Raw genomic sequence first — 15843 nt, forward strand, 5'->3', positions numbered from 1 at the left:
AATGTGCATGTTGTTGACCACAATTTCCAACCCTATTTACTGATGCCCTTCCCATAGATCTAAATGCAAATGACACTTAAATCAGTGCTTCTGTTTAGAGATAGACCGATATGGTTTTTTCAGGGCCAATACCGATTATTAGTAGTCAAGGAGGCCAATAACTGATATTTGGAGCCGATATTCATTTACAGTAAAAGTGAAAATATTGGCATCAAAATTTTGAATAATACAAACTCCAACACTTAACTTTGTTTTAATGCCTTTAAGCATATGTTTATTAAACAGCTTTTCAGATTTGCAACATGTTAAAGGTTTTTTTTAATCTTAGACAATAGACATCTTTGTTTTAAAATTCTAACCAAAAGTGCAGGGAGCTCTCAGGCTCAGCAGCATGTCTTATAAAGTTAAATGAACTTAAACAAATAAATAGCTCCCTAAAGTTTTCTACAGTAAATAAAGTTTTCCGAAATTTCAATATAACTGAAATGTTATTTTATCTTTCACTTATCTTTGTTTTAAGTTCAAACAAAAACAAAAAGTGCAGGGAGTTCCCAGGGTCAGCAGCATCTCTTATAACGTTTTCTTATAAACTTTCACTGCTGATTGGCTGTTTCCCGTGCTGTGGCTCTGCATGTAACCAATCAGATGGTGCTGTGGGTGGGACAATGCTGGAGACAGAGTAGTGACTGCAGACAGAGGCGAGAGAGAGAGAGAGGGGCGCGGCTGCATCAGAGCCAAAATAACCCAGTTTTAAATTGATCTCTTATTGGCCATCAGCCAGGCAGATTCTGGAGGCAGAGGAGAATCAAAAAGGTTTAAGTTTAAAATATGCTTATGACTGTGTTCACTGAGTCTGTGATTTGTTGGCATGGTGTAACTCAAGTCCGGTATCTGTAACTGAGTAGACTGAGGATGGAGGGCAGCTGCAAACCAGTGACTGCAAACATGAACCCCTTCCTGATATCAACTACACACACACACACACCACACACATACGAAGAGAGAGAGAGAGAGGCTCCTATCTAGGAAGCCAATAAAGAGGGACTGACACATCTTGATATAAAATCAGAGTCATGCATCAAGCATGAGCATGATTGGATGTTAATTGCTCAAGTGTTCCATGCAGTGCACCTGTGTAGAAAGCATCTGCATTTGTTATATTTCTCCACTCATTTATCCTTTTTTTTCTTTTAATTTGTCACCTGTCTGTGGGTTTGTGGCTGTGTTGCCATATTTTTTCACAAACCCAAAAATGGACTTTAGCAAAATTCTCTTTCTCTACAGGAAGTGTCTTTCTTGCTGTCTAACACTGGTCTAGAGTGAGATATCTTAGTTTCAAGACTGTCTTGAAATAAACAGACTTTTCACAATCATCAGGAGGATTTCCAAAATTGTACTTGTATAGATAAGGATTCATCACATTTAGATTCATTACATTTTGGACACCTCATGTTTGACCCTTTAGCAAAAGAGGAGTAAAGTACAGAAATGTCAACGATGTGTTTGAAGTAATTTAGAAACAGTGTCTTCATTAGTAATTTACTTTGTCTACCAGAGAGCACTGACAAAAGTATTTTTACACTGTATTTCCCAGTCAGTACATATCTTAGTCACAACTGTTTAATTCTGTTTGATGAAATGTGCTTATGTAAAAAATGAATATCAGCTAATATATCATATTAAGATATCATAAACCCAAATATTGATATTTGCACCAGAAGTCAAGTACTGGTCAAACTACATTCTTCTTCTCCCTGCAGAGGGGCTGTTTTTAGATTTTCTCCCCATTGTTCCCTCACACATTTTCTTTTCCTCCCAAATCTTAATCCACCCATCCCCTCTCCTCCATTTCTGTGTGTTCAAAGGGGCCATGCAAAAGATGTTGTCAGACAGCTGTGCTATGAGTCTCCTCCAGGAAGCCAGTGACTGTCGCAGACAGAGTCTTGTCTCTGAGGCCTGCAGGAGGTTAAATATGCACACTACAATACAGACACCAGATCTGAGAAGATGGATGGTAACATAGCTTTGAGAAACGTGCTATAAACCTGGTATGTGTTTTTTCTTCCCTTGTTCTATAACAGTATGGAGAATTTGGACAGGAAGTTTGATAAGATGCTCTCCCTCCAAGCTTTGGACAAATCAAAAGCCATTGCTCACATCTTGCAGGAGGTATTTGGTGCCAAAATATGCCATCTATAGCTGTCTAGCATTTTCATTGTTGATTTAACTGTTATTATTAGAGTTTGGTAGATTATTCTAGCTCAGTGTAAATCAAAAATAGATCTTGTTCCAGCAGCCAGGCTCATGTCATGTCATGTTCACTGAATGTTCTCTGCAGGAGGAGATGCAGAAAGCAGCATTCCAGGCTTTGCAACTGCAGAAAGATGCTGTACATGGCTACATCCGCAACCAGGTATGTATGGAGGGGTAGAGATGGGTTTACAGTACTCCTTGAAATTATGTGAATACCTTGAGCAGTGTAGATTTTTCTGTTCTCATACCATGATTTCCAAATTTTATCATGGCCAGCTTTTATGTATAAAATGCAAAAGTGAATTTCCAGCTGCACTGGTAACGTCTATTAGGCAATAGTTTCAGGTGAAACACAATTGGGTGTTCAATTAATCAATTAAGCAGACCAATCAAAAGGGACATACTTAGGAAAGGGTTGGGGCAACACTGATTAAAAGAGAGAGGAAACCAACCAAAGGACTGTAGTGCCAAGGTGTACCCACACAGATCAACAATGCTGAAGAAGGTAGTATCAGAATCAGACTTTGTGCCAAGTAAGTTTGCACATACAAGGAATAGTGACAACCAATCAGTCTGAAGCAGATGGTCTTATAGCTTTATAAGATGGTCTCCAAAAGATTTCAGCTCCATCCATCAACTGTATTACAAATCATTAACAAATGGAAGGCATTCAACATGACTGCAACTTTACCTAGAAATGGACACTCATCAAAACAAACACCAAGAAGCACCAGATGTCCCTCCAATCTCTCTCAACTGGCTAAGCTCTGCAAGGAGGAGTGAGCAAAAAGCAGACTGGGTAGTGGTTACAGAAGACATTTAGTTGAAGTAATAGCTGCAAAAGGGGGTGCCTCGGGCTACTAACAAAGGGTTTGCATACTTTTGCACATGACAATTTTTCAGTTTTTGTGAAATAAACCACATTTGTTGAATAAATAAATTTTGTTTAATAAACAAAAACTTTACAAAAAAAAGACTTTCAAGCAGCACTGTAGATGGAATACACACTAGAACCATGCCATAAAATACATTTAATTCTTCAGTTTACAGTTCTGTATGGCTCATGTTATGTCGTTTTTCAAGTTGTGACAGACCTCAAATATACACTGAAAGTGGAAAGCTAGTTAGCATAGCTTGCTAACCTTAGTACCAATTCCCCGTAGATGTTATGTTTCGTATATGTTACTTTAACACCTGCTGAGTCATCAGCAGCTCCTGCACACTCATTGCTGTGGTCATCCAGCATTAAGGGTCCTTTAAACCAATGATTTTGGGCAATCATGAGAGAAGCGTGGTTAAAAAGTTTTGGTCATCAATCCACATCAGTGATCAGAGATCCCACTCTGAGACTACCAATGGTGGATTTAGAGCTTTGCATTCACTGCACGATCTGGAAGCCTCAAATTGATGTCATACAGAGTAACACAAATTCCAAATAAGATTTTATCAGATCCTTCTTGCACATGATGATGAGACAATGATGGGAAATAATTAAACTGTCAAAGCTCCATGCATTGGGTAGTCCTATAACTTCAGCACCCTTAGTCACTCACAGGTAGGACTAAGCAACAGTCAACAACTTTGCCCCCTTGAAGTGATATAAGAAACTACTTATATTGCCTGATCACACTGTTATGACACCAATCCATTTATAGACAGACTCCTTTGAGAGAGAGAGATGAAATTATTTTTTACCTGAAAATGCAGAGTGGGTTGCAGAATGTTTTTTCTGCCCATGGTAATGTCTAGAGTCTGCCTCACAGACAGCATACAAGACATTCCACCAAGAGAGGCAAAAGTCAAAAAAAAAAAAAAAAAAAAACTCAAATTACTTGCTACTATGAAGCGTTTTCCTGCCTGCAACATTTTCTGTTTTGTTTTTGTTTACACTCACCACTCTAATCACCATTGTTTCCCACCAGAGCAGGCCGCTGTTTTCAGTTAAATAATTGAAAATTAATTTAGTCACGAATATCCATCACCTGCCCAGTAACAAACACTAGACATTTCCTCCAGTAGTTGGTAGAAACCAAAACAGAGCTAAAAGTGTGCATTGTAAAGTGACTATTGGACTCAAATTTGTCAGGTGGACATAACGATGACTCTAGATGAATGCTTATGTTGCTCCATGCCTGTTAGATGTGCAAATAAGCAACTGCTAGCAAATATATTAACCACTGAAAGTTTTAAAAAGTGATAAACAGTGGCTGTTGTGTTTCCACTGCCTCCAAGTGGCCAGAAAAATCAGTTAATGTAGGTTTATGACTCATAAGCAGTCAGAAAATTGTGCTCCTTACAATGAATATAAACTGCATATGGGGGAATTATTGTAGTTTTTTTTATCTCTGATTTTAATTTTTCCTCTCTCTAAATTCACCAGCAGCCTGCTCATATGTAATTCATCTTTACTCACATTCATAAATCATAATGTACAAATTTGTACCCACAGAACCCTGTGTAATATTACTTACAGATTGAACATCATTTCATCAGTGTTTTCATCTTGACTTTGTGTTAAGTAGCATGTCCTTTTTTCCAGCTAGCTTCATGTTTGCTTCTCCACTATCCTCAGATCAAGCTCATTGAGGGCGAATTAATGCAGCTGACTAAACTGGAGATTAAAAAACGCAATCTGGATTCTGAGAACCTGCAGGTGGGTGTCACTGCCTTCTTTCATTGTCTTCCCTCATTTACTTGATTTTTTTTTTTTTTTCTTATTTCCATGTCATTGCTCCATGGCAACAATTAACATTGTACATGCTGATGTTCAAGAAAATAATTAGATATTACATACATAATTTAAATTGAGTAATAATAATAGTAATTATTATATTATTCATATCAACAGTAGGCTAGTGCTTTATTTTTAGCCTCTCAGCAACAGCATTTTCTAATGAATGTGTGTCATCACTCTCACATCATGGTGTGTGTGAATGTGCAGGAGATTCTGGTGGAGCAACGCACAGCTCTCAGTGATTTGTTGCACCAGCTACTGAAGCAGAGGGACCAGAGAGAGAAGGAGCTGCGTCAGATTCTGGTGAGGAAATGGCTGCTTTGTGACCAGGCTGTGGACTAGTCACGTCCGTTTTATTTATATAGGGCCAAATCGTAGCAGAAGTTATTAGAAGTTATCTCAGGGTACTTTTCATATAGTGCAGATCTAGATTGAGTGTGTAATGCAAGTTCAACAGATGAGATGTACTGTGGTGGTGGTGATGATGACGATGGTAATAATAATAATAATAATAATAATAATAATAATAATAGTAGGGCGGCATGGTGGTGCAGTGGTTAGCACTGTTGCCTCACAGCAAGTTGCTCCTGCATTGCTGTGGGTGTATGCTGTGAGGCAGATTTAAAAAAAATGCAATAAGTCATTGAATCTCATTTAGTGAGTCAAATTAGGGTTTTCCCAATGGATGCATCGAATCATTAACCATAAGGGGCAGCCTTAAGACATTACATATTGTGTATTTAAACATGGAGTGGGTGTCTCAGATCCAAACCTGAAGATCGTTCCGTGGGAGGGGAGCCTGAAAGCTGAAGGCTTTGCCCCCTATTCTACTCTCAGGGACTCTAGGCACCACAGGTATGCCTGCATTCTTGGAGTGCAGTGTTCTAGTGGGATAATAGAGTAGTATGTGTCTCAGCCGGAGGGTTCAGGGGTTAGGTGGACACTGGCTTGAGCAGGGAGACATGAAAGGCGGAGTCGGATCCTGGTCCGGAGTCTGGTAGCTTTAGGCAGACAGTTTAATAAGTTTCTTAAATCACAAAGGAACCAATGAAACGTGGAGCCAACTTCCGTAAGGAAACTTGTAAAGGTAGTTTCCTTAGACTAGAGCCAAACCTTCTGACCTGGTTGATACTCGGGAGCTGGGCATGGCGGCAATCTGCTAACCGACAGTTCCTGGCCACAGATCTCAAAAGAGCCACTTGAGCCTCCCTCCACACTCACCGAGAGCAGCGGAGATGAGCTTGATGAGATGAGATGAGCTACTTTAACTCTTCGTACTCTCTGTACATCAGACTTCTCTTAAGTCTACTTCAGCATAATACCTATTACGTGGCGGTCGGGGCTCTTCCCCTGCTTCAGACACTATAGACACTACTGTAAGTGGACATACTGACATACAGACAGACATAATTTGAGTCCACAGTCCTGTATTTCTAGTTAGGTCACAATTTGGTTCTTTTTTGGAGAAAATTAAACGTCACTCACTGCACTGAACAAATAATGGAAAAAAGCTTCTCACCTTATTTGCGGCCGTGGTCAGTGTCGCCCAGAACCCAGGTGCAGCCAGCAGATGCTTGTCTTTCTTTCCAAACTCACTGAAAACACCACTATGTCCTGGCAGACATAGAAAACAAAGGAGACTGCACCAGACTTATGGATTCGAGGGTTTATTTGCAAATGAACCTCCTGACACACAGATATCAACTGTGGTATAAATACTGAAATGTTCTGTCTCCCTACTGCAGTCTTCGCTGCATCATTAGTGATATGCTTGTTTGATAGTTATGTCTATCTACGTCTCTCCAAGTACACATTCTTTCACACTGCTTGTACAAGTACATATTGGCCTGCACACATCACTGTACGAGACAATTCATTACACCATAGTAGCAGTAGTAATTCTTAAGTCGGAGTTGGTGGAGTTTCTCCAACTTTCTGAGTTGGAAATCCAACTTCAGGGGACATTCCAATTGAAACTTCTGATTAGGAACTCAGAAATTCCGAACTCCAAGCAGAACGTACCAGAATTTCGTTGGTCATGCTAGTTACAGCTAGATACTGTCTTGTGACAAGAAATATTGTCACGTTTTAATATCACGGTTAATATCTCATAGCACAAGCTCTCATCACACCCCTAGAGGTGAGCCATGACAGACTGCAGTTGTGGACAGTTGCTATTGTGTCATTAGTTTTAAATGAGCAGTGAAGAGCCAGTCTTGCGGCTCTATTTTGTGTGCTTGAACAAGTGCCTTTGTTATTTGATTCCAATTGATGGTGTTAGAGAGCATTTTCATGTAATAGCAATACTCTGCCCATTTTTACAATGATTGGATTAATATGGTCTGACCATGCTAAATGATCGCAAACTATGACGCCAAGTAAATTAGTTTTCCAAACTGTACTTTGCCTTGGAAACATTCAAGATCATTTAATTTCCCTCTACCCAATCAGACACAGATTTTAATTCATTGCATGTTGATGCTGCGCAAAACATGGTTGAGTCACCTGCATACATTACTATTTTTGCCAGCTTCAGTGCATAGGGCACTTCATTGATGAAAATAGAAAACTGAAGTGGCCCCAGGCAGCTACCTTGTGGGAATCCAAAGAATACATCTTAGCTTTGCTAAAAGCTTCCTTTAAAAAACACCTTTTGCTTTCTCCAGTCCACGTGCCGAAGTATCCTTGGGCAAGATACTAAACCCCAAATTTTCCCCGATCTGTCATCAGTCTGTGAATGAAATGGCATGTCTCAAGGGCGCTATAGATATATAGAACAGCACTGTATGAATGTGTGTGAATGGTGAATGATTATGAAATTAATCTGAATCACAATTGAACTAATGTGATTCCAAACCGCAAAGACTGCAATATTTTACAACAGAATGTCAGTGACAAGTCGTTGCACTTTTTAGCTGCCACAGTTCACACAAAGCACTGCAGAGCAACAGAGTGACAAGCTGTAAGCACAAATCTGTCTAAAATGACGAACCACAAACTAACTGTGGAGTTGGATGTTGCTCTTAGACGTGGTCTAAGACTATGATTCATTATGTGTATGTCCTATACCATTTATTGTTAGAATAAATACATTTTACTTTTGTATATTTTCATTGTCACCCTTGGATTAGTACATGGAGCAGTTAATATTTCAATGTTCCCTTAGATGGTAATGCTCCATCAAATTTTGGATGCATGTATTGAATCCTGGACTGAAGCTTGACTTTCAAAAATTATATCACAAATAAAATCACAATTGCAATACCTGTCAGAAAAATTGTAATTAAATATTTTCCCAAAATCGTTCAGCCCTGTGACCTGCAATGTGAAGCGCTTTGGTCAACATGATTAGAAAAGCATGGTACAAGTGCAGTTCATTTACCATTTACATGCATTCCATATTCACATTTACACGCATCTATAAGTGGCCGTTTGAACTGAAATGTTTATGATCCTGTCTCCCCTGTTGTCTTAGTCATTCCTGGATCAAGTGTATAAATGAGAGCAGTAATCCTTCTGTGTTTTCCAGGCGGAGATGGAGCTGAAGTCAGAGTCCAACCAGCAGAACTACTGGATGATCCAGTATCAGAGACTGCTGGATGCCAAGCCGGTGTCACTGCGCATGCAGGTACAATGCAGAGCACAATACAAAGCACGTGGGACTCTCAGAAACATCTGAAAATTGAGTGTGCTGTTCTAATGTACTGTTATTGTAGGAAGCGGGCATTGATAAAGAGTTGGTCAATCTGTTGTGTAAACTGTCGGGTCAGCATTACCTGCCCATCCTGGCTCATCATCGGGTAACAATTGAGGCCCTTCGCCACATGAACTCCTCTGACCTCAAGAAGGTTTGTTTGCACCCTCATTACTTTAACATTGGAGCATGAGTTGTTATGTTTTCTGTTTGAAAGGAAGGGGAGGTTATTCTGCCACAATCAATAGTAAGTAACATGTCTGTTGTGTCAACACAGAGGCTGTGGTAGTATTGTCTGGAAGCATTTAACTTAAAGTGGCTATAATTAATATGTATACTGAATCACAATACTACTTTATGTGAAAGGTATTACTTGTAGTGAGAAATGATCACCTAACTGCAGTGTAGTGGTGAAAACAGCCTTACTCCCAGGAACTCAACAAAACACACAAAAACGGAGGTTGTTGTTCAGGATTATATATTGTACAATATGGAGATCATATTACAACTAATAGTTTCAAAGAAGGATCTCAAAGAGAAAAGATGGTACTTCTGCCATAGTACCACAGTGCTTATTCTCAACCTGTAGGATTCTTAAGAGTACATATGAGTTTGGATACTTTCCAAAAGTGCAACATCTGGAAAACCTCTTATAATGTATAGTCAAAAGAATGTAGGGGTGTCTTTGGTGGGGGAAAGGACACAGGTCGACAGAACCCAAATGCAGACTGTTCAAGAGATTTATTACCAACAAAAAGAACAACAAAGGCTTACTGGCACAGGTGAGAGTCCAAAAACATGAAAGTCCATAAGATCCAAAGCGAAAATCCAAATGAGCAGGGGCTCACATAGGAGATAAACAGGAGAACACACTGGAGAAGACACTACAGAACAATGAAGCACATAGGCACATGCACAGAACGCAGTAACCTGACAGCCAAACTGGGGAGTGACAAGACTAAATACACATGGGATAATTACTAACAGGGCACAGGGGAGGGCTGACAACAGGAGGGAAATGGGACAAAGACAGGATGTGAAAACAACAGCGACAATTACAATAAAAAACAGGAAGTAACAAAAAGGGGTCGACACATGTCCCTTGCAATTACATGCTGGACTGCACACAATGTCATAGACTCCTTGGTTTAAGGCTGAACCTTCAGAATACTCAAAATAATATAAAACATGTTATATGCATACAATATATATATATATATATGCAAAGAATATCTAAAGTGATATTCAATATCAAAATGAATATTCAAAATGCTTATCCATAAGCATACAATTAAGTTTTTGTTCACAGTTGCCTTCAAACCCATATAATTTTATGGCAACTTTGAGCTCATTTTTTTGGTTTTCTGGCCTGAAATTTTACTTTTATTTAGTTTTCTCAGAATTTGGTAAAGAGTAAAACAGAGCGAAGAGAAAAGTGAATATTGGACTCACACTCACTAAGTGGACAGTATGACTCCAAATGGATGATAATGTTACACTGTGTTTACTGATGGGTGAACAAATAGCTGTTTGCAAGCAAGCTTTCTGTATAAAGTCAAAAGGTGATTCAGTCAGTGTTGTGGTTACCACCCCCATGTTTAGCAGGTTTAGCTATAAATGGATATGTGCAGAATAATCAACACTATTCATCGTTCTGTTTTCAGCTTGGCATTAATGAATTAGGAATACAGAAAGCCCTTCTGAACTGGAGTCGGGAACATCAAACTGAAGGTACGTTATACACATCCTACATTACCATATATTAGACCAGTGTACTCTTCATATGGCAACAAAGTGGTAATTTAGCAATGTGTATTCTGATGTGTGTTTTCAAAGCAAAGAAATCATATTCTGAGCAGGACATTCTACAGCCTTCAGCCTTCTGCCTAAAACTGTGGAATTTGCTCCCTGACAATCATACAGAGATTGATTGATATTATTATTGATATTATTACTATTACTATTATTTAATTAGGACCTGAGTATCCCTAGAATGCGGGGAAAAGGTGACCTTGTACGATGATTTTGCATGTTCAGATGTTTAGGGCATTGCAACCCATTCAAAGAAAGCCCATTTACTTTGTAACATCCATTTGCTCTCCACTGACTATGTTCTCCTTTACCAGGAGTTTGTAAGGCTGTCCAGCAGGATCAGGTATCAGAAGTCACCCCCACAGCTCCACCCCCCTCCTCCCCTCCATCTCTTCCCGATGCATCGACTACCTGGATCCCAAGCCCACCACTCACCCCAGGGACTCCTGTCACCCCCTCAGCCCCTAGCCCTGTGGAGGGACCAGGGAGCTCTGAATGTGTAGTCTGCATGGAGACCGGGGTAAGAAAAAACCTCATCAAAACCAGGAAGTAATACCTTCAGTGTCAATAATAATCAGTACTACATTCAGCTAGGGGTGTTGAAAATAGTCGCTCTAAGATGGTAGATGCAGAATCGCCCACATATTGTTGTGTCACTGCATCAATGCACTGACACAACATAATCAATTATTGATTTTCCGGCCTCGGCTGGAAAATAAAGTTCTAAAGTTCAAAATTACCTCCCATCAGCGACACATTCGAGTCTCATACAGTGCTCATCTGGCCGAAGTACTGTCTCATGTATGTCATGTCTGTGATGTTTTCTGCATTCAGGAAGTATCCTTTCTTAGAGCGGAAGACTTGACTAGTTGTAAGAAGCTGAAGCTAGACTGTATAAGTATTAGTTTTGTTTTTGAGGATGGAACAATTTTACATACAATATAGGAAGGCTAGACCTAAACAATTTCTTTATTTTGGTTTATAATGTAAAGGCATTTATGTTGACACTGATTTCTAAATAATGATGATGAAAAGTAGCTATATGCAGTAATATAGAAAATTGGGGATGCAACACATTGTCATGCATCGTGATATCAAATCAAATCAAATGATTGACAGGATAATTGGAGTCAAATCGAATCATTAGATCAATAAAGATGCACAGCCCTACATTCAGCAATGTTTATCAGTGATGACACGTCTAGTGCAAAAATGCTGGATAATTTGGAGGGTTGTGATAATTGGAAGATTGTGGGTTGTAACCATAACAGAAATGACGTTTCAGATGAGTAGTGGACATAATTCTGACTTGCTACACATCATCATTAACTCCTATTTACAAACTACAGCTAGTTATTGCTGTAAATGGTGAGCTAGTTAGTCAACAAATGTTAATGATCACACCTCATGCTAGGAGTGCCTCTCTAGGTGGGTGCAGGAGAGTTGGAGCAAAGGGCAGAGGGAGAGATCTGAGCCAAAGCCACTGGGTGAGGTGAAAGCAACAGGTGTAACTAACTAAGTTATTGCAATTTGACTTGCTTATCAACACAGTCTGGTGTGGCATTTGTAGCAACACCTGTAACACACAGCTCTTGGAGGCAGCTCTTTAAAACCTGTGGCAGCTGATTGTGATTTGTGTCAGGTATCATTCTCACCCTCTGAGCTGTGGACATGATAAACACATTTTGATATTCATAGAAAAATGCTCCTTATAACTCAGAACTTGCCTGAGAGTTTTCATCAGATCAATTGGAGCAGTCTAATTGTAGTTGTCTATACATCCATAGCACATTGAAAACAGCTAATAGCCTGTTCATACTTTGAGTGTGAAACACATTGTTCAACCCATTCTTTACTCTTCTGGTCTTGTGTTTAAAAGAAACCACTCATAAAACTCACTTGTATCACTTTCTGGTTACTGAACACACTTGAAAGTCTTTGTAATAAATAATGTGGTAATTTGGTGCAAATATTAAATGCTAGGGTTAGGCACTCTTTTCCGGATGACTGACTGTTTCTTTCCCTGTCTTCAGTCTCAGGTCATCTTCCTGCCCTGTGGTCATGTATGCTGTTGTCAGGTCTGCAGCGATGCTCTGCAAAACTGCCCTTTGTGTCGCAGCAACATATCTCAGCGTGTACGCTTCTACCACAGCTAGAGCCAACAATACTACTGTCCTTCACTGACCGTCACACTCTTTACCTGTGCATGGACATAAAGCTGCTATGAGCTAAACTTGTCATGTATAGAAAAGCTTTTAGCTGGATTTTTAAGAGCCAAACAACTTTCCTGTATTAACCTGTATTAACAGTACTTTAGTCATGTATATTAAGAAACACGTTTTGAATAGAGTTATTTTAATTGTGTTATGTTTCTGGTTGTCAGTGGCATCCAAGCCTGTTGTATTTTGTTGTTTTTTCTTAATTCCATATTTTTTATGTGCATTATATATTAAGAGCCAAGATTACACCGCTCATTAGCTCAAGACTTTTTATAGTCCCTTTTACACAGCCTCTTCAAGGTGGGAATATTGTGGTGTTATTCCACCTTGTCATTCTGCATAAAAATGGGAGAGCCTTATTGCCTCACCTTTAGGCCACCAGCAGAGAGATAGCAGAGATAGTCACAGAGCCAATTGGATGTCTGTATAAAAGGGGGCGCTGGCACAGCAGAACAGACACTGACTGATGCAGAGGCTGCTGTGTTACACATTAAACCTCTGATTCTGTGATACTGGCATACTGTATAAAATGGCACACCACATTCACTGTAAACAAACAAAGGCGGCATATTCGAGGGTCTCCTTAATGCCAGTATTGCATGACCTCTGTGTAAAAGGTGCCTCAACTGATGTGTGCCTGATAATCTCATTTCAAACAATACTGCTTGTGTCTGTTATCAGCCAAAGTAACACCTGCCCAACATTTATATACAGTAAGTCAACTAAAACATCTATTGATTGTTGTTGGTTTTTGTCATCTTTGTTTCCAGGTCCCTCTGTACTTGATGGAATAATTTATCTACTGTTATCTTATTGGTGGGAATTATCAAAGCATGTCAAGACAACTTGAGTGAAAATTAATTTTTCAGTGCATTTAAACTCTCTTTGCTCTATTCTTGACATCCACCATACCATCAACCTGCCAGAGGCCACATTTACTCACTCCCAATATTATATTACAATAATTCTAACAGTATGTTATGCTGCATGACATTACCTCAGGTGTACTGTGTGGTAATATGAAACAAGGAAATGTATAAAGATGCATTATTTATGTACAATGTCAGCTGAAATAATAAAAATTCCAACAGAGGAACTGTAATATCACTGTTAGAGGCAAATTTTCTATGTCACTCTTTTATGTATTGCATATCTTGTTTCTTTTTTTTTCACACAGCACTTTTAATAGATCTGTGGAGTCTGGCTAGCTAATATACAATAAGTTATGACATATATTTCAGTGAGAGACAAGGCACATTATACATAGGTATAGAGAAGTAACCTGTGTGTAAAAATAAAGCTAATGCAAAGTTTAAAAAGACAGAAACCCCTAACAAATTTAAAAATTTTAATTGGCGATCTGTCCAAGGTGTAACTCACCTCTCGACCAATGTCAGCTACAATAGGCTCCAGTCCCCCCACAACCTATACGCATAAGCGGTAGAGATAATGGATGGATGGATGAATAAAAATACTAACATCAGCATGTCGTATGCCTGTTCCAGAAGTTCAGTGTATTTGTGTTCTCATTGTAGTTATTGTCACATTACAGTGTATGCAAATCCTGTTAATCCTCTGCAAAAATATATGCATAACAATGTGATACATTTTCCATTCCAAACAGTCTGCTCATCTATGAGCTGTCAATGATTCCCAAACTGAAACTCTAAATGCATGTCAAACCCCGAGACTGACAAATGTTAGCAATATTTATTAAATAGCCGTGAACACATAATATGAGTGTGAGCTGTCTTACCTTTGCAGTGATGAAATTTCAGTGCAAAACCATTCTGAAATTCTGTGCTCTGAACTAAGAGCACATAAACCATGAGCTGCCAGAAGGAGATCAGATAAATTAGATAAGGTTTGGAAGAGGCAAACCACAGGAGATAATGGATCTGAAGTTCTTAGAATAAAATTGTACAAGACGTCATGCCTCAGTGAGGGCTTGAGCCAGCCAAAGTGCTGTTGTCACAGAGGTGGTTCCAAGTCGATGCAGCTGGAGAAAAGCAACAACTAAAGAAAACTTGTTGAAAACTTGAAAAATTTGAGAGACCACACACGACAACAAATAATGTCAGATTTCAGAGTTTTGTTCTTATAGTGCATGGTGTGCAATGAGATGACCAACACAGCACACCTCACACAAACAGATTCTGTCCACTGACAACTGGAGTCTTGACTCTCAAACATTGAATATAAAAAATATAAAAAATATTTTAAAAATTATTTCTGGGTCTGAAAAATGAAGCCAATGCAGAAGTGCCATCGTTCTATCTAAAGGCCAGCAGGAGACGACTCCTGTGGTTGCAAAAGCCCATTTGTATTGAAGTCTGTGAGAAAATGGTCCTCCCTCACTTGATTTATTACCTCAGTGAACATTTTCCTGAAGGGTTTAGGGTCTCAGTCACTAAATGTAATTCTTCTTCAATACAAAATGATGTTGATTTTCTAAATTGTGGTTGCATTTAGAGGAAAATAGATGATAAAGCTGGGTATGCTTTGGGGCATGGCTACCGTCTGATTGACAGCTTCTACCACATACGTCAACCTGTCAATCATGATAGAGAACAGAGCGATGTGTCTCTGAGCCGTTATCTGACATTGTGTGTCTTCAGTTCATCAAAGTTAATTTTAGCATTTTTAACATTTTAACATATCTCATTTGGCGTTCAGCTGTATTGACAGATAATGATGGCCAAATGAAACCTCCTGATGCTGTGAGGATTTAAGGCCTAATGGTTTGCCAAAAATATGGTGGCCCTGATGGTCAACACACAACAACATTTCACAAAACACTACAACGTTTCACAAAACACTACAGCATTTCAGAAAACACAACAACATGATGATGCAATTAGGAGGTCGTTTGCAACTTTCACAAGTGCCGTCTCAGTGCTATGATGCATATAGCTGTTTAGCACATAGCTGTTTCGCAACTGCTTTCTCCAGGATCTTAGAAAGAAAAGGGAGGCTAGATATTGGTCTACAGTAGGGATACACCAATACCGATACCAGCATTAGGTATCTGTCCAATACCCTGTTCCTGTACTCGTACTCATATTCATAAAAGTGTCCTATACCACAGCACCTGATGCCACTTTACGGCAGCATGACGTTCAGGTGCTAAT

At 39.2% G+C, this 15843-nt stretch overlaps 1 protein-coding gene across 3 annotated transcripts in view; it reads left to right on the forward strand.

Annotated features, from left to right (window-relative positions):
- The window catches only part of lrsam1 (leucine rich repeat and sterile alpha motif containing 1), a 40238-nt gene extending 26424 nt beyond the window's left edge, over nt 1-13814 (forward strand). For all 3 annotated transcript variants that reach the window (XM_018701908.2, XM_018701909.2, XM_018701907.2), the window contains exons 16-25: nt 1866-1965; nt 2082-2169; nt 2339-2413; nt 4826-4906; nt 5195-5290; nt 8517-8615; nt 8704-8835; nt 10346-10412; nt 10808-11013; nt 12527-13814. In XM_018701908.2, coding sequence (XP_018557424.1) covers nt 1866-1965; nt 2082-2169; nt 2339-2413; nt 4826-4906; nt 5195-5290; nt 8517-8615; nt 8704-8835; nt 10346-10412; nt 10808-11013; nt 12527-12649 — 1067 coding nt within the window. In that variant the 3' untranslated portion in view covers nt 12650-13814. The remainder of the gene's footprint in view (nt 1-1865; nt 1966-2081; nt 2170-2338; nt 2414-4825; nt 4907-5194; nt 5291-8516; nt 8616-8703; nt 8836-10345; nt 10413-10807; nt 11014-12526) is intronic.
- The last annotated feature ends 2029 nt before the right edge of the window (nt 13815-15843 follow it).

This window comes from Lates calcarifer, linkage group LG9, assembly GCF_001640805.2.
Source record: "Lates calcarifer isolate ASB-BC8 linkage group LG9, TLL_Latcal_v3, whole genome shotgun sequence".
NCBI lineage: Eukaryota > Metazoa > Chordata > Actinopteri > Centropomidae > Lates > Lates calcarifer.